General features: G+C 41.0%; 3 protein-coding genes across 8 annotated transcripts in view; 1 reads left to right on the top strand and 2 right to left on the bottom strand.

The window, feature by feature from the left end:
• Nucleotides 1-1,625: 1,625 nt before the first annotated feature.
• LOC106080680 (trichoplein keratin filament-binding protein) overlaps nucleotides 1,626-22,518 on the bottom strand; it is a 164,618-nt gene continuing 143,725 nt past the window's right edge. For all 6 annotated transcript variants that reach the window (XM_059362954.1, XM_059362956.1, XM_059362955.1 and 3 more), the window contains one exon: nucleotides 1,626-3,341. In XM_059362954.1, coding sequence (XP_059218937.1) covers nucleotides 1,692-3,326 — 1,635 coding nt within the window. In that variant the 5' untranslated portion in view covers nucleotides 3,327-3,341 and the 3' untranslated portion in view covers nucleotides 1,626-1,691. The remainder of the gene's footprint in view (nucleotides 3,342-22,518) is intronic.
• Nucleotides 9,785-10,506, bottom strand: LOC106080682 (peptidoglycan-recognition protein SC2-like). The gene is made up of 2 exons (XM_013242142.2): nucleotides 10,420-10,506; nucleotides 9,785-10,361 (listed from the first exon to the last, which is right to left on the bottom strand). The coding sequence occupies exons 1-2, from the start codon at nucleotides 10,454-10,456 to the stop codon at nucleotides 9,847-9,849; spliced, it is 552 nt and encodes a 183-aa protein (XP_013097596.1). The 5' UTR covers nucleotides 10,457-10,506; the 3' UTR covers nucleotides 9,785-9,846.
• On the top strand, nucleotides 15,823-16,526 carry LOC106088788 (peptidoglycan-recognition protein SC2). Its single transcript, XM_059363268.1, has 2 exons — nucleotides 15,823-15,859; nucleotides 15,926-16,526. The coding sequence occupies exons 1-2, from the start codon at nucleotides 15,823-15,825 to the stop codon at nucleotides 16,444-16,446; spliced, it is 558 nt and encodes a 185-aa protein (XP_059219251.1). The 3' UTR covers nucleotides 16,447-16,526.

The raw sequence follows: 22,518 nt of genomic DNA, 5'->3' as shown, positions 1-22,518 counted from the left end.
CGAACTAGTCGCATAAGGAAGCGAACGGATCGCATTACGAAGCGAATAAGTCACGCAAGGAAACGAACGAATCGCTTTACGAAGCGAACTAGTCGCTTTGGGAAGCGAACGGATCGCATTATGAAGCGAACGAGTCACGTAAGGAAGTGAACGGATCGCTTTACGAAGTGAACGAGTCGCTTTGGGAAGCGAACGGTTCGCGTACGAAGCGAACTAGACGCGTTAGGAAGCGTACAGATCGCGTTAGGAAGCGAACGAGTCGCGTAGGGAAGCGAACGAGTCGCGTTGGGAAGCGAACGGATCGCATTACGAAGCGAACAAGTCGCATAAGGAACCGAACGAAACGCGTTACGAAGCGAGCGAGTCGCGTTGGGATGCGAACGAATCGCGTTAGGAAGCGAACGAGCCCGTTGGGAAGCGAACGAATCGGGTTGGCTGATGAGATCTCAAGGACTTCGGAGTGAGCGAGTGGCATGCGAACCATGCCACAATTCTAATGATTTCGACAGCTCGAGCGTCCACATCCTCAGAAAGGAGTGACATTAAGTACAGACTGTCCAATGAACCAAGTGAGAAATATATTCCACTTGTCTTGTTAAAAAAAAAGTCGAATAACGACATTCAATGTGATCACCTGTGCCAAGATATAAATGCCCAAATTCTCCCTTCACTGGTCACGATTCATGAGGGAATGCATTGAAGTGGCTTAGAATGAAAAGGTCGAGGATGTCTACACGGTACGAATTCCGTTCCGAGGCAGAGAAATTTGTCCTTTTTAAGCGTCATGCACGCGAGCTCAAATTCAACCGAAGACAACACAAGTTGATAAAGTAGGATGAATTCCAACTAGAAAAGCCGCATACATGTCATATGACATATGAGAGTAAAGAAGCGTACTCCCGTTCCATTCACTGTTGGCGATGCAAGCAAAAAGGGTCCTACCGATGGCAAATCCGGGCAAGTAATGAGTATGTGGCTCCTGTGTCAGAAGGACGCAGCAGGAAGAGCACGCGATGATACCGAGATAAACATATATGCAGGCTATGAGAAAATCAACAAAGCAAAACTGCTTTGTTGATTTGCGCATGGCCTGCATATATGTTTATCTCGGTGTCATCGCGTGCTCTTCACGCCGTGTGTAAATCACCAAAACAGTCAGCGAACGAGGACACAGTGGCCCTTGTATCTGGGGGACACTGGGAAAATGTCTGCTGTTATGGTTTCTACACGCGGTACGATCACACGCAACGTAATGAAGACACTACGTGACCAAGAGGGTCACGTAGTGGTCTCCTATCGCTGAGAGACACCCACACTCGCAGAAGTTAGTCCACGTTTGCTGGATCTGGATGATTCGTGGACTGACCACGCGCCGTTACAAGGATTTTTTACTCCTTGCACTGTAGCTTTAGATATTTCCTACCACTTGGCATTGCATACGAATGTTAACAATAGCTCTGCAGACGCCAGAGGAGAGTCCACAGCCAAGACGAAGAAGAAGCCAAAATTTACCTGATCTGTGGCAAGTTAAAAACAACTCCAAACCGTTACTTTGAATCGTTCGTCCCCTTAACTTGGCGTCATCATCACCCTCCTTCAAATCCATCATCAAGTAGAGCAACTGATTCGTTTTTTTTCATTTATTTAAAAGTTCATCAAAAATATATTTCAAGGATACTAAACTCAACTCCTTATGTCCAGGCCACACGTTTTCGACCAAATTTCGGCCTCTCTGCTGTCTCCGAGGTAACCACCCGCAATGAACGTTGAGCATCTACACGCTGATTGACCAAATCTCTTGGTGAGTTAGGCATGCTCTCCCAAACATCCAAATTCAAATCTTTGAAAGTATTGGAGATGTTATGCTCGTATCGTTTCTTTTGGGAAGCATTTAAATTGCAAGTATCATTGGGCAACTTCAAAGCACTATGAGACTCATGACATATGCGGGAGGGAGGAGCACAGCTACGTGATGAGTCCACGGTATCACAAGTCGATGAGTGACAACTGCGTGGTGAACAAGCCGTGGTGGCATGACAGCATTCGGTTATATGATCAGCTTGAGAGACAATGCAAGCACGTGGTGACTCCTCTTCCTCCTTGATCAACTGTTTTAATTTTTCCCCTGTATTTTCAATTGCATTCAAATGGGTGGAACGTATGTCAAGCAATTCACTTTCGCGCTGCAATACATCATTTAACACTTTGCCCTTGGAATTGCGTTCCAGATTCAGCAAGTCCTTGAGTTCTTTATAACGCTCAGAAGTTTGAGTTTGCCAAAGATCCTCACAGCGATGTAGATTATATTTGGCCTCAGACTCATACATGGCATCAATCTGGGTTAGGGTGTACATCTCCGAGTCCAACTGCTTGGAGAGTTTCTCCTTGAAGTCCAGCAAAGTCTCGGGTTTGCAGGCCTCCGGCAACATTCTCTCCAAAATGCTGATACACAATTTTATTTGATTGCGAAAGACCTCGGAGCGTTTGCGCATGAACACCTTAATTTTGGTCAAATTATAGGCTCCTCCAAAATCGGCCTTTTGTTGCATGACGGCATAACTCTCATCCAATAGCTCGATTTCCTTTTCCAATTCCTCTATGTTTTCGCGCAACTTGTGCTCACTCTCCTTTAGAGTTTCACTTTCCTTTTGACGCTCCTGCAATTGTTCCATATGCATTTCCTGCAAGGCACGGATTTCTCGTATCTCCTTTTCACGTATCTGCTGGCGTTGCTTGTGCAACTCCTCGGCACGATTTTGTTCGGCCTGCAGGCGAAGATCTCTCTCCTTGGCCTCGATTTCATCTTTTTCCTTCTCCAGCTGATTCTCCACCTGCTTGTCCAACCAACTTAGTTTGGCTATAACCTCATGGTCATTTTTCGATTCAAATATGAGATTGGCATCATCCACTCCATGGCGCCATTTGCCATAGAGTTTGGCTTCAAGTTCCAATTTTCTGCGAATGGCTTGTTGCTCTTTAAGATTCACATTGATCTTCTCTAAGGTTGAGGTGCTAAGAGCTCGAGTTTTGCGTGATCTTTGTTTTTCTCTCAATTCCACATCGTATTGCTCTTTTTCTTGGTCGAAAAGCAAGGCTAGTTTTTCCTTGCGTTCGCTTAGTTGTTTTTGCTTCTCTTTTTCCTGTTTGGAGCGCTGCAGCTTTTCCTCTGCCTGTTTGTAATACTCAGGCGTAGTCCAATTCTCAAAACGCGAGGTGACTTTACCCCAATGATCGAAGTATTTATTGACGGCTTGGGTACGTTCAATGTGCATGTGCTCCATTTCGCGGCGCCGAGCGAACATGGCCTGTAAATGTTGGGCTTTCATGGTTGAGGAGGGGTTCTGAAAAGGGGAAAAAGAGGGAAAATGACGATAAATAAAAACAACAAAATTTTTTCAAAAAAAAAAATTTTAAATTACGACAAAAATTTAATAGGGCGAACTTTCCCTGCAACAGGGAAAATACCCCAACATCCCATAACCGGTTCAGGGAACAAGTTATAGATATTACGCTCATGATGAATACTAACTTAGGTAAAATCTCAAACAGTGCTCCTTCTCCGACCATTGCATGATACGATTTTAGATTGACCACGAGATTGGAAGCAAGAAGTTCAGGGAATACATGAAAATTTGAGGTGCTCTGGGGTCCTATATCGCAAAAGCACTGGAGTCAGACGTGGATCTCATAGAATTCCTGAACGAAGCCTTTCGGAAGGCATTTTGAGAACGGGCACCACCGCATAAGATCAGGTGGTCAACAGAAATGAAAACAAACAAAACAAAGGACTGGGATGAATATCGCAAAACCCTGAGCAGGTTTCAGAAGGAGACGAAAATCAGTCCCTGTATGGAAGTGGAAGCCACTAGCGTCACATCTGCGCTATGTTCTAATATAACTAGAGGCTGTTGAGCACGAAATAGGAAGGAGCAGGCCTTAAAACCGGCAGAAGTTCCGGAAACATATGCAGAAGTGGGGATCTATATTGGACGCAAGGGAACTGGAGTCCGAAGTGGATCTCATAGAATTTCTGAACGAAGCCTTTGGAAAGGCATGTTGAGTAAGGGGACCGCCGCATAAGATCAACCAGTCATAGTGCTCAACAGAACTGAAGGGAAAAGAACAAGGCAGAGGACTGGGACGAATATCGAAAAACCCTGGTCAGATTCAAGAAGGAGACGAAAATAGTTTCGGGACCAAATTCTGTGGAGAATTGTAAGCCATTTGTGCAACATCTGCTCAATGTTCTCACTAAGGCAACTAGGAGATGAGCATCTGATAGGAAGGGGGAAACCTTGCAACTGGCAGAAGTTCAGGGGGCATATACAAAGGTCCCCTATCGGACGCAAGGGTAGTGGAGGCCGAAATGCATGCCATAGAATTCTTGTACGATGCCTATCAGAAGGAAGGCGTATGAGAGCGGAAACCGCCGCAAAAGTAATGATGGTCAACAGAACAAGGCAAATGACTGCGACGAATATCGTGAAACCCTGGGCAGGTTCAAGAAGGAGACAAAAAGCCCTTCCTAGGCGAAATTCTGTGAAGAATTGTAAGCCGCAGTGAATCCCATAGAATTCCTAAACGAAGCCTTTCGGAAGCTAATGGGACAAATGTTCTGTCACAGCCAATTAAAGTAAGTAAAGTAGGCATTCGGAAGGCATGTTGAGAACGGGAACCGCCGCATAATACTCGTATCTACAAGTTATGGTGGGCAATAGAACTAAAGGAAATAGAACATGGTAGAAGACTGGAACGAATGTTGCGAAACCCTGGCCAGGTTCAAGATGGAGACAAATAGGCTAATATAAGACGTTTGAGCACGAGATAGAAAGGAGAAGGCCTTACAACTGACAGAAGTTCAGTGAACATATACGTACAAAACCTTGTGTCCTCTACGGTCCTGTATCGGACGCAATGGTACTGGAGTCCGAAGTGGATCTCGAAGCACGAAGCCTTTCGGAAGGAAAACATGTTGAGAACGGAAACCGCCACAACCATTCATGGTGGTCACCAGAACTGAAGGAACTCAAGAAGGAAAAGAGAACAAGGGAGAGGACTGGGTCGTATATGAGAAGTTCCTGAGCAAATTTCTATAGGGAATTGACATTTGCTCAACGTTCTCTCTAAGGTTCCCGCCAAGCTCCCTGAGGGGGGAAGATGGGACTTACACCGAGAGCAAAACAAGATATGAAGAAGGAGGCCGTATCATAATAAGGGAAAGACCAACTGGGAAAAGTTCAGGGAACATATGCAAAAGCAGGAGTTCACTTTGGGTCCTTTATCGGACGCAAGGAACTGGAGTCGACCGGCCCCCATCAGGAAAAAACACAAGACAGAATACTGGGTCGTATGCCCTGAAATCCTTGTCAGGTTCAAGAAGGTCACAAAGAGAAGTTCCTGGGCGAAATTCTGTAGGGATTTGGCATCTGCTAAATGTTCTCCCAAAGGTTCCTACCAAGCTCTCTGAGGAAGGAAGGTGGGACTTACAACAGGAGCAACTAGAAGGCGGTTGCACATGATATGAAGCAGAAGGCTGTATATAAATCAAGGAAAGACCAACTGGGAGAAGTTCAAGGAACATATGCAAAAGCAAAAGTCCACTGGGAGCCTTTTATCGGACGCAAAGGAACTGGAGTCGCCTGTGGATCTTGTTACGGATTGCCTGAATGAAATCATTCGGTTGGTATGTCCTGAATGGATACCACCACATAAGACCAAAAATTTATGGTTAATACCGAAACTAAAAGTACTCTAGAAGGAAAACAGGGGGGTTTTCAAAAAGGCGAAGAGACAACGCCGAAAAAGGGCAGGGAAGAATATCATAAAGCCTTGGGTAGGTTCAAAAAGGAGACGAACGGCAGTTCTTGGGCAAAATTTGATGGGAAATTGGAAGCCAATAGTGTGGCATCTGCGCAATGTTCTCTCCAAGGTATACACCGAGTGCAATTAGAGTACGAGATAGGAAGGAGACCGTATATAAATCAGGGGAAGACCAATGGGGAGAAGTTGAGAGAACATATGCAAAAGCAGGAGTCCACATGGGACGCAAGAAAACTGGAGTCTTCTGTCGATCTTGTTACGAAGTGCCTGAACGAAACCATTTGGATGGTACGTTCTGAATGGACACCGACATATAAGACCGAAACGTCATGGCAGATACTGAAACTGAGAGCCCTCAAGAAGGAAAACAGCAGGATTTTAAAAGGTGAAGAGACAACTCTGCCCAAATCTGGGATGAATGTCGTGGAGCCCTAGGTAGGTTCAAGAAGGGGAGTGGAGAGGAGTTCCTATGCGAAATTCTGTGGAGGGTTGGAACGCACTAATGGGGCATTAGATTGCGAAAAGTGTTCTCTAAGGATCCCAGCACACCAAGTGAAAATGGGTCCTAAGGTCATGTGGGAGAATTTCAGGGAACTTATGCAGAAGCGGAGGGACGCAGTAGATCTTGTTACGGAGTGCTGAAAGAAGCCTATCGGAAGAAATGTCCACAAGGTATAGCGCCTCGTAAGACCAACCAGTCATGTTAGACACCGAAACTAAAGTTACTCAGAAAGGAAAGCAGAGGGTTTTTAATGAGACGAAGGGAGAGAGAAGACAAGTCCGTTGTGGACCTTGTTGCGGAATGCTTGTGGGGTGGGGCGAATATTGTAACCCCTGACAAGATTCAAAAAGAAGACTAGGAGAACGAAGAGGATTTCTTGTGCGAAAATCTGAGGAGAATTAAAAGGCACTAGTGTGGCATTTGGGTTGCGCAAGGGGCTTTTTAAAGCCCCTTTAAAGCTCCCCTAGAAGGGAGGATGGAACCTACATCAAAAACAATCAGTAGACGATGGAACTATTGTTAGAGATAAATCTTCCAGGCAGTCAGGATAAAGTTGGCCATTAAAGCAAGCAATACCCACAGGAGCTGTTTCTATGGAAAATCTCATAAGGAAAAATTTAGCCTCGGCCAAAGAAATCATACCGACACTATGGCACGAATCCCTTGGTTACTCTGCCTGTAAAGAAAATTCCTGGCAAGTCTATCATGCTTCCACATCCAAGGTTATGGAAAGAAGTCAGAAAGTTTCAAAGTGCCCTCTACCAGAACGCCAAGCTTAATGAATAGGAAAAGAGGGACTTACACCTAGCACTTGGTGTAAGAGACCGAGACGGTAGAATTGTTGATGAATACGAATTTTTAGACAGCTGCGTTTAGTTTAGCGAGCAAAATTTCGCAATGCTTGCAAGAGATGCTTCTTCGAAAGATAGTGTGGGCAATACAAACTCTCCAGCCATTTTAATTGGCCAGAGCGGTCGAAAAAAACCCAGTACTTCCACACGTTCTCCTTGGAATTACTCAGCCATGACCGGAACGAGTTTTAAGGACAAGCCTATCATGGTTCCACACACCAAGGCCATGGAAAGACGTCAGAGTGGTCTTTATCCCAAGAATAGAAAAATAAACCAACCACGACAAAGGATTATAGGCAACGTCATCGCCAGTGTGTTGAGTAACACTGGAAAGACTGATAGACCTGAAGGAGACGGAGGGACTGACACCGAAGAACTTCAATGGGGCACAAAATACATACCTCAAGGGTAGGTCGGGGAAAACGGCCCTAACGAAACCATCCCGGCATTACTGCAGGAATCCTTCAGAGTTACTTTGTCATGACTGAAAGGAATTTCATGGCAAACCTGTCGTGGTTCCAAGACCATGAATTCTTTAACCCCCCCAGGAAGGACAAAAGAAAAGAATTATGAAAACCCTGGAACGAGTGATGAACCTGAAGGAGAGAGAGGGACTGACGCTGAAGAACTTCAATGGGGCACAATATGCATACCTCAAGGGTAGGTCGGGGGAAACGGCCCTCCACGAAGTTGTACGTGCATTCAAGATGTCTCTCCGCCTGAAATAATACCTAACAGCGATCATTCGTAGGAGTTTTCAACAACGTGGATATAGGTTCCATAGTAACCGGTCTAATCCGCACGTGGGTAAGGCCGGGTTATCAACACGCAATTGGGACATTGTGTGATCTTTTGGGTTGCCCAAAAAGTAATTGCGGATTTTTTTAAAAGAAAGTAAATGCATTTTTAATTAAACTTAGAATGAACTTTAATCAAATATACTTTTTTTACACTTTTTTTCTAAAGCAAGCTAAAAGTAACAGCTGATAACTGACAGAAGAAAGAATGCAATTACAGAGTCACAAGCTGTGAAAAAAATTGTCAACGCCGACTATATGAAAAATCCGCAATTACTTTTTGAGCAACCCAATACTTCTACACGAAGTTGTGCGTGACCTCAGTATGTGTCTCCGTCTGAAAGAATACTTCACTGTTGTCTTTCTGGATTGTGTAGGAGATTTCAAAAACATGGATATAGGATCGATAGTAACCGGTCTGATCCGCACGTGGATCAGGCCGAGTTAACAACACGCAGTTGGGACAAAGTTGTCGAAGAACCCGAAGTACTTAGGCCTAGCTGAACTTGAAGAGAAATGCGGAGGAAGGAATCCGGAGACACTGTAAATCTACTACTGCAGGTGGATATTAGGTAGAAATTGGGCGGTTAACCCCACATAGCCATTGCGAGAACTGTGCTGACGAAATACCAAGGTATAGTCCTTGATTAGAAACTTTGCTGAAAGAGGAATGCGGAGAAAACAAGTAAAAAGGCGTTAAGTTCGGCTGGGCCGAACCACCTTTCATCGGGTGAAAAATGCATCATTTATGCACCCATAGCCGCTTTTCGAAATATGGTTCGATCCAAATTCGGCACGGATATTAAGAGGTCTAATATATAGACCAAGTCACTGTACAACCAAATATTGATCTATTTATATTCAGCTATTTATATTCAAATATAGACCGATCTAAACCACATATGACACGTATGTCGAAAAGCCTAACATAAGTCGCTGAGTTCAATTTCGGCGCAATTGGATAATAAATGCGTCTTTAATGTGCGCAAGCCCTTAAATCTTGAAATCGGTCCAACTATATCCCAGTCTGGACCGATCTGGGTCAAATTGAAGAAGTATGTCGAAGGGCCTTACACAACTCACTGTCCCAAATTTCGGCGAAATCGGACAATAAATGCGCCTTTTATGGACCCAAGACCTTTAATCGAGAGATCGGTCTTTATGGCAGCTATATCCAAATATGGACCGATCTGGGCCAAATTGCAGAAAGATGTCAAAGGGAAATCAGACAATAAATGCGTCTTTTATGGGCCCAAGACCTTAAATCAAGAGATCGGTCTATATGGCCGATATATACAAATTTTGACCGATCTTGGCCAAATTGAAGAAAGATGTCAAAGAGCTTATCATAACTCATTGTCCTAATTTCAGCGAAATCGGATAATAGATGTGGCTTTTATGGGCCTAAGACCTTAAATTGGAGATTGGACAACAAATACGACCTGACTTTGATACATCGACTCACAGACGGACGGACGTGACTAAATCGAATCAGAATGTGATTCTGAGTCGATCGGTATACTTATCAATGGGTCTAGCTCTTCTCCTTCTTAGCGTTGCAAACAAATGCTCTAACTTATAATACCCGGTACCACAGTGGTGGTGTAGGGTACAATTATCCATTCCAAAATTTTCTAGAAAAAACAAAATATTGCTTAAATTTTCATGAAAAAAAGTTTTTGACAAAATTTTCTAGAAAAACCTTTTTCAAAACCAAAAGCCTGCCACACCATCTACATAATCGCAGTGATTACGCAACATCAAGAATTATTTCCATATGTAAAAACAAAGCAACCGTTCTTATGCTCTCAAATTTCCAAACCTTTTATTCAAAACTTCATCTAAGCCAAAATTGTATTCCTTAAAAAAATGTTACTTAAGCCTTCCAGTTGGACCATTTCTTGATTTCGGCATACAACTTGTTGCCAGGGCATTCAGTGGAACCCACTTGACGATGACCATACAAAGTGTAGTTGGAGGCAACATAGCCTTGGGAAACCAACCAGGCAATCAATTCCTTGGCCTTGGACACTTGAGTGGCAGTGGGAGTGTAGTCGTTGTAGTTGCCAATGAACATAATGCCATAGGATTTGCTGTTCCAGTTGGTGGCATGGGCACCCATAACACCGGCACCACGACCCTCATAGATGTTGCCATCGGCACCAATGCCATAGTTATAGCCAATATCGGCCCAGCCCAAAGAGTTCATGTGGTAGTCTTGCATGTTGCGCATCTGAGCGGAGCAGGTGGCCTTGGTGTTGCAGTAGGCTCCAGCAGAGTGATGGATGACGACATAGCCCAAGCCCTTGGCTAGGTAAGACTTGGAGGTGGCAGCACGACCGCCCCATTCGGATTTGGAGACAATGCTAATGCCCGAAATGCCAGAGGCAACTGTTGAGAAAAGCACAGAATTTATAACAGAATTCAAATTTCAACACATCCAACTTACAGCAGAAAAGAGCCAAAACAGCCAAGAAAGTCTTCATTGTTTTTTAGTGAATGCTAAAATCAATATGATCCTCAGTTTGGCAAATGCCACAACTTAAATACCTTAGATATGCTGGCCAAATTATCAAGAAATTGCCCAGAGTTCTGAAGATTGTGATTTCGGAATTTTTATTTTAATTAATCCTTGACAAAAACAGTCAATTTATCGCTAACAGTTTCTACTTTAATCTTATTTTGCTTTTTCAAAACAAGTTACGAAGACAGCCCTCCTTTCAATGTGAGTGAGTGAGAGCCAAGCAGCAGGTGTAAAAGTGAACGTCATTACACTTTCCTCTTATCTCAGCGCTTCATCAGTTAATTTGGCCAAGTGTTCATTGTCTAATGAATGGATTGAGTGGTTATCTTAGTATAGCCAATATCTTCCATACTAATAGTACTACTATTCATATTGGACTTTGTCATAGCAGTTTAGTGGAAATAAAAATTCCTACGCCTTCTGCCAAGCAATATGACAACAATAGCTTTTAAATTGGGAAGATAAAAAATTGGTCGCATGCCGACAACTTTTAGAGATTTTGTGGCAGTACTACTGCACGAATATCTGATAGAACTATCTGTAGTACAGCTAGTTTTAGCCCATAGTCTTTGATATCCGCAAACTAACATAAAAATATTGGTAATTTCTTTTCTATTGCATTCAAATACTACGGCTCATTTAAAGCAGCCTAAAAGTATGCTATAAGTTCTTCATTGTATACACTAGTAAAACAAATACCTATTTAATACAAAATTTGAAAAAAAATTTTCTCTAAAGACAACATTTTGGAGAAATTTTCTTTAAAAGCTAAAAAAAAATTAAGACTTAATATTGAAAGAAATTTTCCATCTAAGCAAAATTTCCGAGCAAACTTTCAAAAAAATATTTTCTAAAGAAAAAATTGTCTTTGACGTCTTTGACGAAAGTTCCAAAAAGTTTAAAAAGCAATTTTCTACAAAGACAACATTTTCAAGAAATTTTCTTTAAAGACAAGGTTTTTATAAAATTTTCTTTAACAATTTTTTTTTTATTAATTTCTCAGCTATATCTACATACCGTTGGATCTGTGCTATATTGTTGAACGACCTTAAGACCCTTTGTCGTGAAATAGGTCTATATGGCAGCTATACCTACAGTCCTCTGATATGGACTGCGTTCGGTACGGATGTCGAGTGGAATAATACAGACCGCTGTTAACTAATTCATTTAAATTGGGTAATAAATGCGACATTTATGGGCTTCAGACCGTAATCGAAGTTTCATCTATATGGCACCTATGTCTAAATATAATGGGATACGTTCCATTTTCAACAACAACATCAAGTTGAATTTTCCTTTCTTAAGGGTAAGGGAAAAGAATCTACCTTCTCTCAAGGGAAAGGATAATAAAACCAGGGAAAAGGGTTATAAAACTACCCTTTCTCAAGGGAAAATATAATAAAACTACCCTTTCTCACGCCAAAAGGTAATAAAACTAACATTTATTTAGGGAAAGGGCAATAAAACTACACTTTCTTAAGGGAAAGGGTAACAAAGTACCCTTTCTCAAGGGAAAAGGTTACAAAACTACCCTTTCTTTAGGGAAGGGTAACAAAACTACCCTTTCTTTAGGGAAGGGTAACAAAACTACCCTTTCCTTAGGGAAGGATAACAAAACTACCGTTTCTTTGGGGAAAGGGTAACAAAACTACCCTTTCTTTAAGGAAAGGGTAATAAAACTACTCTTTCTTTTCGGAAAGGGTAGTAAAACTACCCTTTCTTCAGGGAAAGGGTAATAACTCCACCCTTTTTTCAGGGAAAAGATAATAAATCCACGCTTTCTTTAGGGAATGGGTAATAAAACTACACTTTATTTAGGGAAAGGGTAATAAAACTAACCTTTTTTGGGAATGGGGAAAAATTACTATTTTTTTTTGGGAAAGGGTAATAAAACTACCCCTTTCTTTAGGGAAGGGTAATGAAACTACACTTTCTTTAGAAAAAAGGGTAATAAAACTACCCTTTCTTTAGGGAAAGGGTAATAAAACTACCCTTTCTCAAAGGAACAGCTATTAAAACAAACATTTGACTAGGGAAAGAGTAATAAACCTACCCTTTCTTTAAGGAAAGTGTAGTAAAACTACCCTTTCTTCAGGGAAAGGATAATAAATCCACGCTTTCTTTAGGGAAGGGTAATGAAACTACACTTTCTTTAGGGAAACGGTAATAAAACTACCCCTTCTTTTGGGAAAGGGTAATAAAACTACCCTTTCTTTACGGAAAGGGTAATAAAACTACCCTTTCTCAAAGGAACAGCTATTAAAACTAACATTTGACTAGTGAAAGAGTAATAAACCTACCCTTTCTTCAGGGAAAAGATAATAAATCCACGTTTTCTTTAGGGAAAGGGTAATGAAACTATACTTTCTTTAGGGAAAGGGTAATAAAACTACCCTTTCTTTAGGGAAAGGGTAATAAAACTACCCTTTCTTCAGGGAAAGGGTAATAAATCCACGCTTTCTTTAGGGAAGGGTAATGAAACTACACTTTCTTTAGGGAAAGGGTAATAAAACTACCCTTTCTTTACGGAAAGGGTAATAAAACTACCCTTTCTTTACGGAAAGGGTAATAAAACTACCCTTTCTCAAAGGAACAGCTATTAAGACTAACATTTGACTAGTGAAAGAGTAATAAACCTACCCTTTCTTCAGGGAAAGGATAATAAATCCACACTTTCTTCAGGGAAAAGATCATAAATCCACGTTTTCTTTAGGGAAAGGGTAATGAAACTATACTTTCTTTAGGGAAAGGGTAATAAAACTACCCTTTCTTTAGGGAAAGGGTAATTTAACTACCCTTTCTTTACGGAAAGGGTAATTAAACTACCCTTTCTTTACGGAAAGGGTAATAAAACTACCCTTTCTCAAAGGAACAGCTATTAAAACTAACATTTGACTAGGGAAAGGGTAATAAACCTACCCTTTCTTTAAGGAAAGCTAAGGATACCAAAAATAAATCTTTCTTGAGGGAAAGGGTAATACAACTTATTTGGCGAAAGGGTAATAAAACTAACATCGCTCAAGAGAAACGGTAATAAAACTACCCTTTCTTTACAAAATGAGTAATAAAACTACAATTTCTCAACGAAAAGGGTATAAAACTACCCTGTCTCAAGGGAAAGGGTACTAAAACTACCCTTTCTTTAGGGAAAGAATGATAAAACTTTCCTTTCTTAAGCGAAAGGGTAATAAAACGATCCTTTCTTTTGGAAAAGTGTAATAAAATTACCCTTTAACTACTCTTTCTTCAGGGAAAGTATAATAAAACTACCCATTCTTTAGGGAAAGGTTATAAACAACCCTTTATTTAGAAAAAAGGGTAATAAAATTACCATTTTTTATGGGAAGGGTAATAAAACTACCCTTTCTTTAGGGTAATAGAACTAACCATTTTGTAGGGAAAGGGGTATTAAAAAAATACACTTTCTTTAGGGAAAGGATAATTAAATAAAACTCTAATTTCTTTATGGAAGGGTAATGAGACTACCCTTTCTTTAGGGAAAGGGTAATAAAACTACTCTTTCTTTGAGGAAAGGATAGGTAAACTAAACTTTGTTTAGGGAAAGGGGAATAAAACTACCCTTTCTTTAGGAAAAGGGTAATAAAACTACCCTTCCATTAGGGAAAGCGTACTATAACTATCCATTTTGTAGGGAAAGGGTAAAAAACAACTCTTTCTTTAGGGAAAGAGTGATAGAACTTAGGGAAGGACAATAAAACTACCCTTTTTAAAGGGAAAGGGTAATAAAACTACCCTTTTTAAGGGAAATGGTAATAGCACTATCCTTGGCCATGGGCAAGGGCTAGTAAAAGTACCCTCTTTCAAGTGTAAGTCTAATTAAACAAACCTTTCAGGAGCGAAAGGTAACAAAATTATCGTTCTATTCCTGTTGTAACTATCATGTTCGAAGTTCCCTTTCCATTTTCTTTTTTCTGTTTTAGATTTTCCCCTAGGTACTTGACCTTTTGAGAAAGCGCCAGAACCGGTGACCTGGAAATGACAAATTGCCTTCTTATGGTGAACATTACCAGCCCTGGCTTTCTGGGAATTTTTGCAAAATTCTATGAAAATGGCAATGAATGAAAATGACTCAAACAATGTCGATTTCCATGGAAAATGAACAATAGGGGACTTTTTCAAGAGTGTCACTCGGACAACAATATCTAGGAAACTGATGCTATTGAGGTCAACATTTAATCTATGAGTAATATAGAGCAGCATGTCAGCAAATATTTTCCTAAAATTTTTTCTTTTATTTTAAGGCATATAAAACCCCCTTTGGTTTTTTTTTTAAATATAGAAAAATTGCACAACAAAAAGAATGTATTGATGACTTAAGTGATTCGTATAGATAAGAAAAAATCGAAAGCCCTCAGGCATCTTATATTGTTCCTGAATATCAAGATATGATGAACATATGATGAAGATTTTAGGTACTCAAGAATTTTAAGAGGGTAACGGGTTTATTTGGGGCCTATGTCTGTTCCTACACTTGCGTGTATTTGGTGTGAGTTTGGAAATCTGTTTATATGGGAACTCTATACACATATGAACCGCGATAAACCTTTTTGCATTTCCCGAAGACCTACATCTATAAGAAGTTGGGCAATATTTGAGGTAGATATCTTGTTTTTTTATTCCCACGTTATAGTGATTTTTTCAGATGGACGGGCGGACCTGGCTAGGTCGTCTGTCAGCATGTCAAGCTGATCAGGAAAATATACACCTATATCTATGATTGGTATGTCATAGTGTTACAATTGAAAAGACGAGATACGTATACTCTCCATTCTATAGTGGTGGGTATACCCAACACCATAACTCTTTCTTGAACCAAATGTTGACGCCAAACCTGATCTTTGTCAGATTTCCCCTCAGTTTTCAAGTTTCAAAAGCTTCTAGGATAGACAAAATACCGTGGCTACCCTTTCACCCCTTCTTCATGGACATTTTTAAATAAATCGTTTTTTTTTGTCTCTAGTTTCTTAAAAAATTTCCATAGTAGATTTTTCATCTGCATTTTGTGTTAACTGACCATGGTGTTCAAGCACTTTCACAAATCACCGATGCATAGCAATCGCTAGGGATTCTTAATATCTGAGTTGGGGTATTAGATAGGGCATTGATTTGTTTAATCAAATCAATTTTTTCCAATGGTCAATTAAAATAAGCACAAACAGCAAAACAGCCCTGCTGCTATCAGTCATTTGTATACAAAAATAAAAATTTTCTTCAACCACTACCAACCAAAGCCCATGGTATTTAAACGGAGGTGCAGCAAAACAGCTCATCAAATTGTCCACAGCATTCTTTAGTAAACAAACAAACATGAAAGCTTTCCTAGCTGTCTTGGCACTATTCTGCTGTAAGTTTGAAAAAAAATCTACAAAATAAAAATCAGAAATTTATTTTTTATTTTTATGTTTCTCTTTTTCAGTGGCCTCTGGCATTTCGGGCATTAGCATTGTCTCCAAATCCGAATGGGGTGGTCGTGCTGCCACCTCCAAGTCTTACTTAGCCAAGGGCTTGGGCTATGTCGTCATCCATCACTCTGCTGGAGCCTACTGCAACACCAAGGCCACCTGCTCCGCTCAGATGCGCAACATGCAAGACTACCACATGAACTCTTTGGGCTGGGCCGATATTGGCTATAACTATGGCATTGGTGCCGACGGCAACATCTATGAGGGTCGTGGTGCCGGTGTTATGGGTGCCCATGCCACCAACTGGAACAGCAAATCCTATGGCATTATGTTCATTGGCAACTACAACGACTACACTCCCACTGCCACTCAAGTGTCCAAGGCCAAGGAATTGATTGCCTGGTTGGTGTCCCAAGGCTATGTTGCCTCCAACTACACTTTGTATGGTCATCGTCAAGTGGGTTCCACTGAATGCCCTGGCAACAAGTTGTATGCCGAGATCAAGAAATGGTCCAACTGGAAGGCTTAAGCTATATATGTACCTGATTTTTTTCTAATATCTTTATGAGATATGAGAGATGATAATAAAAGTATTGAGATATAACGAAATATGTTTATGGGATTAAGGTCATACTTTTATTTATGTGTGGCAGTTGAAAGGGAAAATAGCCTAAAGCGACTGAAGGCAAATTGACATTTCCCCCTATACATTTCATTGAGAAACAAACATAAGCTGCCCAAAATCCCTACCTAAGATCCAAAAATCAAAACAGAAAGTGATTATAATTGCCAATACTTCCAATAATTAAGAAGTTATTATACACAGGGTAGCTGACACGAAATGTTACCAAGTTCACATTGGTATATCTGGCATGCTAGAAACGATAGCTTCATGATATTTGTTTCATTGTCATCTCATTATATTGCTTACAAGCCCACAAAAGAAGATATGCTTGATGGAGTTCAAGTTTGACTGGAAAATCACAACCGGCTATTGTTGGGGAACTCAAACACCTCAAAGTGACAAATCTATAATGATACTAGTAACGTTGCCAAACGCCGTGGTGGCGTTTCACAAAACTGAGACAACAACTGAAATGGTTCGGCGAGAGAAGGCTCAAAGAAATCCACGCTGCACAGTGGGATAGAATCGAAAAAAAATTTAAAAATCTGCCGTTTGAGAGTGGATTGAGATAACTCTTTACTTACTTACTTAAATTGGCTATGACCGAACATTTGTCCCATTAGCCAAACGTAGAATAGCGTTCCAAGGGCCTCGATCTTCTGTGCTCCTTCTAATATTTCCACCACCAAGTTTAGAGGTATCTCCCACTACTTGATCTTTCCATCGGACTCTTGCTCGTCCCGGTTTCAAAAGACTGCTTTGCTGGGGCTTCTTCATCCATTCTGACAAGATGACCTAGTCAACGCAGCAGTTGTGTTTTGAAACTTTTTACTATGCTATCGTCTTCATACAGCTCTTGGTTCATACGACGCCTATACTGCCACATCTCAAATACTGCCACATCAGCTTTAGAGAATACCCAAGCTTCGGAGCCATACAACAGCATGGGTAATATCAGTGTCTTGTAGAGGGTAATTTTCGTCCGTTGAGAGGAGGTTTTACTTCTCAGCTACTTGCTCAATCCAAAGTAGCATCTGTAAGCCAATATTATCCGTCGTTTTATTTCAAAACTGGAGTCATTTGTTGTGGTAACGGCGGTAATGAGGTAGATAAAATTGCTGACTATCACAAAGTTTTAAGCCAAGTTTTCAGGATTAGGCGCGAAAAACAACGAATGATATATGGTAACAAAGAGGGAGCTCTGAACACTCCAAAACTATGTGGCCAAAGGTAGACTTTAAGAGGTCTACCGCTTTGCTGTCACTGACTAAAACAGACATCTCAGTCATTGTGTCCGTCATGGCGGACCACTGTCTAATCGGAAAACATGCTGACAGACTGAAGTTTGCCAGCAACGACTTTTGCAGAAGCTGTGAGGACATCGAAGAAGAAGAGACTATAGAACACCTGTGTGCTTGTGTGTCCCGCACCAGCAGTCAGAAGGTTCTCATTTCTTTGTCTTCTTCTGTTTCTGTGATATCACAATGGACGAAAACGTTTAAGTGAGTCTGATGGCAGACTGCCACTTAAACCTAACCTATCACAAAGTTGTAGTTCCCAACTTTCTCCATTTTCTTTGTCTGCTAGCGTTTACAAACCTTTCTACTCCTCTGTAGTTGGCATACACCATCTTGTCCGCTTTCTTGTATACGGGGCATAGTATGCTGAGGTTCCAATCTGATGCATACGCTTTATCAGCGTGTCGCCCCCGGTCTTAAACAGTTCAACCGGCAACCCAGCAGCTCCTCCTGCTTTACTGTTTTTAGGTGGGTTACTGGACTTCGCTTTGATTAGAACTAGGCGCTTGAAATTTTGCACCAATACTTCTTATTAGTGTAGGTCAGTTGGGATTGTAAATGGACCAAATCGGTCCATGCTTTGATATAGCTGCCATATAAACCGATCTTGGGGTCGTACTTAACACTGTTGTTGGAAGTCATAATGAAACACGTCATGCAAAATTTCAACCAAATCGGATAGGAATTGCGCCCTCTAGTGGCTCAGGAAGTCAACATCCCAGATCGGTTAATATGGCGGCTATATCAGGTTATGGACTGATTTAGACTTCACTTAACAAAGTTCTTGGGAGTCAAACCAGAACACTTCATGCAAAATTTCTGTCAAATCGTTTAATAGTTAAGCCTTCTAGCGGCTCAAAAAGTCCGAGATCCGAGATCGGTTTGTATGGGAGCTATATCAGGTTTTGGACCAATTTGAATCATTTTTGGCACAGTTGTTGGAAGTCTTAAAAATACACGTCATGCGAAAATTTCAAATTGCAAAATTTCAGCCAAATCGTTTGAAATTTGCGCCCTCTAGAGGATCAAGAAGTCAAGATCCAAGATCCCTCCAAATGCTGGCAACATTTGTGAGGTACTGTTCCATGTAAAAACTTTTCTCCAAAGAGGCGTCGCACTGCGGCACGCCGTTCGGACTCGGCTACAAAAAGCAGGCCCCATATCATTGAGCATAAACTTGAATCGGACGTCACTCATCGATATGTGAGAAGTTTGCCCCTGTTCCTTAGTGGAATGTGGAATGGGCAAATTTTGTATTTTTGTGTTTGTATTAGACCAAGCTGTAGATGTTTGATAGTAGAACAAAACATGGCACGCGATAGCTATGAGCACCACACAGGCTGGAACATTGGGGTCCGATCTGTGTGGTGGTCATTGCTGTCACGAGAAGCTTGGCTGCAAGCTATCGGGTGCGTCCACAGATTGCGGATAGTTGAATGCTCCATACGGAGTAGCTGTAACGGCAGTCGCGAACAATCAACGGTATTGAGCGGAGAGTCTCAGTGAGAGGCCGAGCGGCACCGACTCTTGCACAAATATTGAGTGCCTATGATGCTCGATATGACGAGATGGGTTATATTTATTTTCTTGGAATATTTCCTTGGAATATTTATTTTCGACAATTAAAGACCATGCTAACTTGACTAACAGTTTGACAATATAAGTGCCTTTATCTGAATCCCATATGATCTTTATTGGTCTACGAATTTAAGTTTGGATGTAAGGTGTACTCCATTCTTAAAATACTTCATTTCAGCCCGATATTCTCATGATGTCTGATTTAGTGGTGTTTTCGGGGGAGAGGTTGCCCCCCAGATTACTGGCCCTGAAAAAATATCAGCATCGTGCTCTTCTCTCAAATACCATTTATTTAAACCCCATATTGCCATTGGCTTAAGAGTACACAGAATGAGGCGTCCCTCAAACACATGGCCCCAAAATAGGCTATCAAATTCGTTTTCTAATCTCAAATACCATTCATTTGAGCCACATATTGGCATGATCGAAAATTTTTTTCCCTTTGGGGTGTTTTGGGAAAGGGGTGATGCCCTAAATACATGGTCCTACATTTGGATATCAAATTCGTATTCTACTCCCAAACGCCTTTATTTGAGCCCCATATTGCGATGGTCAGCAAAAAAATGCTGATTGTGGGGTATTTTGGGAAGGGGGTAGATCCCCAGAAAATTGGTCCCGAAAGTGGGTATCAATTGTTGCTCTACCCCCCAATACCTTTCATTTAAGCTCCCGGAAAATATATCAGCAACGTGCTCTATTCTCATATATCTATATATCTTTTATTTGAACCCCATATTGCCATTGCCCTCAAAATTGGATATCAAATTCGTTTTCCAATCTCATTTAAACTCCTTATTGCAAAAGTCAGTAAATATGTCCGGTTTGGGGTAGTGGCCCTAAAAACTATGAATATTTAGTTCCACTCTCTTTAAGACCCAAATTGTCTTGGTGAGCAAATACGTCCTATTTGGGGGTTTTTATGGTGGTGGGACGTCCGCTAGACAGTTGGCCCCTAATGTTGATATCAGATACGTGGTCTACTCCCACATACCTTTAATTTGAGCCCCATATTTCCTAGTCGGCAAACATGAACGGCTTGGGGGTTTTTGGGGATGGGCGGCCACTCAGTGAGTTGGCCTTGAAAATATATATCGGATTCGTGTTCCACTTTAAAAACCCTCTTATTTGTGGCTCATATTGCAGTCAAAAAAATACGTACTATTTGGGTGGTGTTGTGGGGGTGTCGTGGCCCACGTGGACACTTTTCCCGAATATTGATATCAAATTCGTGCTTTACTCCCAAAAACCTTTTATCTGAGCCCCATATTGCAATAGTCGTAAATTTTTCTCCTTTGGGGGATGTTTTTGGTGAGAGGCGGCCCCCGAAACATTTGAGCCCATATTTGGATTTCAGATTCGTATTCTACATTCAAATACAATACCTTTTATTTAAGCCCCATATTCCCATGGTCAGTTAATAAGTCTAGTATGGGGGGTGTTTTGGGAAAGGGGTGTACCCCCAAAAACGTGGTCCCACATTTGGATATCAGATTCGTAATCTACTCGCAAATACCTTTCATTTGAGTCCCATATTGCCATGGTCGGTAAATATGTCCGATTTAGGGATGTATTGGTGCTTGGGGTGGTCCCCCTAGCACTTGGTCTGACAATTGGATATCAGATACGTTTTCTTACCTAAATACCTTTCATTTGAGTCCCATATTGTCGTGATTGGTCTAAAGATATGTTTGGCAGGTTTTAGGGTGGGCCAACCCCCCTAGGTACCCCATCCAAAATTTGGATACCAAATTTTTATTTTTAGGGTACTATGTGAGAGAACACAAAATTTCGCTTAAATCGCACCACCAATCTCCGAGATCTGGCGTTCTGAAAATTAGGGTAAGGGGGAGAGTCAACCCCCCCCCCCACCCTTTCCCCCCTTTAGATATTAAAAAATGTAGTACCCCATTTTCACCACGGGGTCATTATGCACCATCTGTGAAAATTTCAAGAAAATCGGTTCAGCCATTTCTGAGTCTATAAGGAACACACAAACATACAAACAAACACAAATTGATTTTTATATATAAGAGGAGGCTACCGTAGCGCAGAGGTTAGCATGTCCGCCTATGACGCTGAACGCCTAGGTTCGAATCCTGGCAAAACCATCAGAAAAAATTTTCATTTGTGAGGTACTATGCCATGTAAAACTTCTCTCCAAAGAGGTGTCGCACTGCGGCACGCCGTTCGGATTTGGCTATAAAAGGGAGTCCCCTTATCATTGAGCTTAAACTTGAATCGGACTGCACTCATTGATATGTGAGAAGTTTGCCCCTGTTCCTTAGTGGAATGTTCATGGGCAAAATTTGCATATAAGAGATGTCCAATAAGACGAACAGACAGGCGATCACAATAACGATTCACAAAGCTATTTCTAAGGTAGTTTTATTACGCCTTACACACAATGATGATACTAACGCGTTGATGATGTTCGTTACAAAATTTATTTATAACGTAACAACCGATTCTAGCTTTCTTTTTTTAATTAATTAAAAAACAAAAATGAATTAATTCAAGTACTGAGTGGTTAATTAAAATGCCAATTATGTTAAAAGAAAATCGCAATACAAGTCGCATAAGCCTTATCAAGTAGTAGGTAAGGTAGGTCGCTCAATCACGTAATTAAGACATTGACATGACATTGCCAATGTCATGCCAATTGTGTTATGTGAAAAACAAGAAACAAACAATAGCCTAGTCCGTTTAAATGTGTCTGGGCATGATATGACGACAAGTTTGTGGGAATTTTCCGATTATTTATGAATGTTTCTGGGGAACCACCGTGAATAAAAAATCATACCACCCACAAGAATGTCAAAAAAAGAATATCAAACAAAATTGTCAACAAAGAGTACTTTTGTTTCGTAAAATTTGATAAAACGTTTATATAAATACATTTTGTTGAAATCTTTTCCAAATTTTAGGGTTTTTAAAAATATGTTTGTTTTTCAGCGGTGGTTATCGCCTCCTAATGCTAGCGACATTTGTCAGGTACTTTGACATTTAAAAACTTCTCCCCAAAGAGGTGTAGCACAGTGGCACGCCGCTCAAACTTGGCTATAAAAAGGAGGGTCGTTTAGCTTAAACTTGAATCGAACAA

The sequence above is a fragment of the Stomoxys calcitrans genome, chromosome 2 (genome assembly GCF_963082655.1).
Source record: "Stomoxys calcitrans chromosome 2, idStoCalc2.1, whole genome shotgun sequence".
Lineage (NCBI taxonomy): Eukaryota > Metazoa > Arthropoda > Insecta > Diptera > Muscidae > Stomoxys > Stomoxys calcitrans.
The sequence above is the reverse complement of the archived record's forward strand: the minus strand, read 5'-3'. Positions and strand labels throughout refer to the sequence as shown.

Excerpts from the sequence above, each read along its gene's own strand:
- LOC106080682 (XM_013242142.2), bottom strand. The coding sequence starts at position 10,456 with ATGAAGACTTTCTTGGCTGTTTTGGCTCTTTTCTGCT. Across the intron at positions 10,362-10,419 it reads TGTTTTGGCTCTTTTCTGCT|TTGCCTCTGGCATTTCGGGC; the intron begins GTAAGTTGGATG and ends TTTTCTCAACAG.
- LOC106088788 (XM_059363268.1), top strand. The coding sequence starts at position 15,823 with ATGAAAGCTTTCCTAGCTGTCTTGGCACTATTCTGCT. Across the intron at positions 15,860-15,925 it reads TGTCTTGGCACTATTCTGCT|TTTCAGTGGCCTCTGGCATT; the intron begins GTAAGTTTGAAA and ends TATGTTTCTCTT.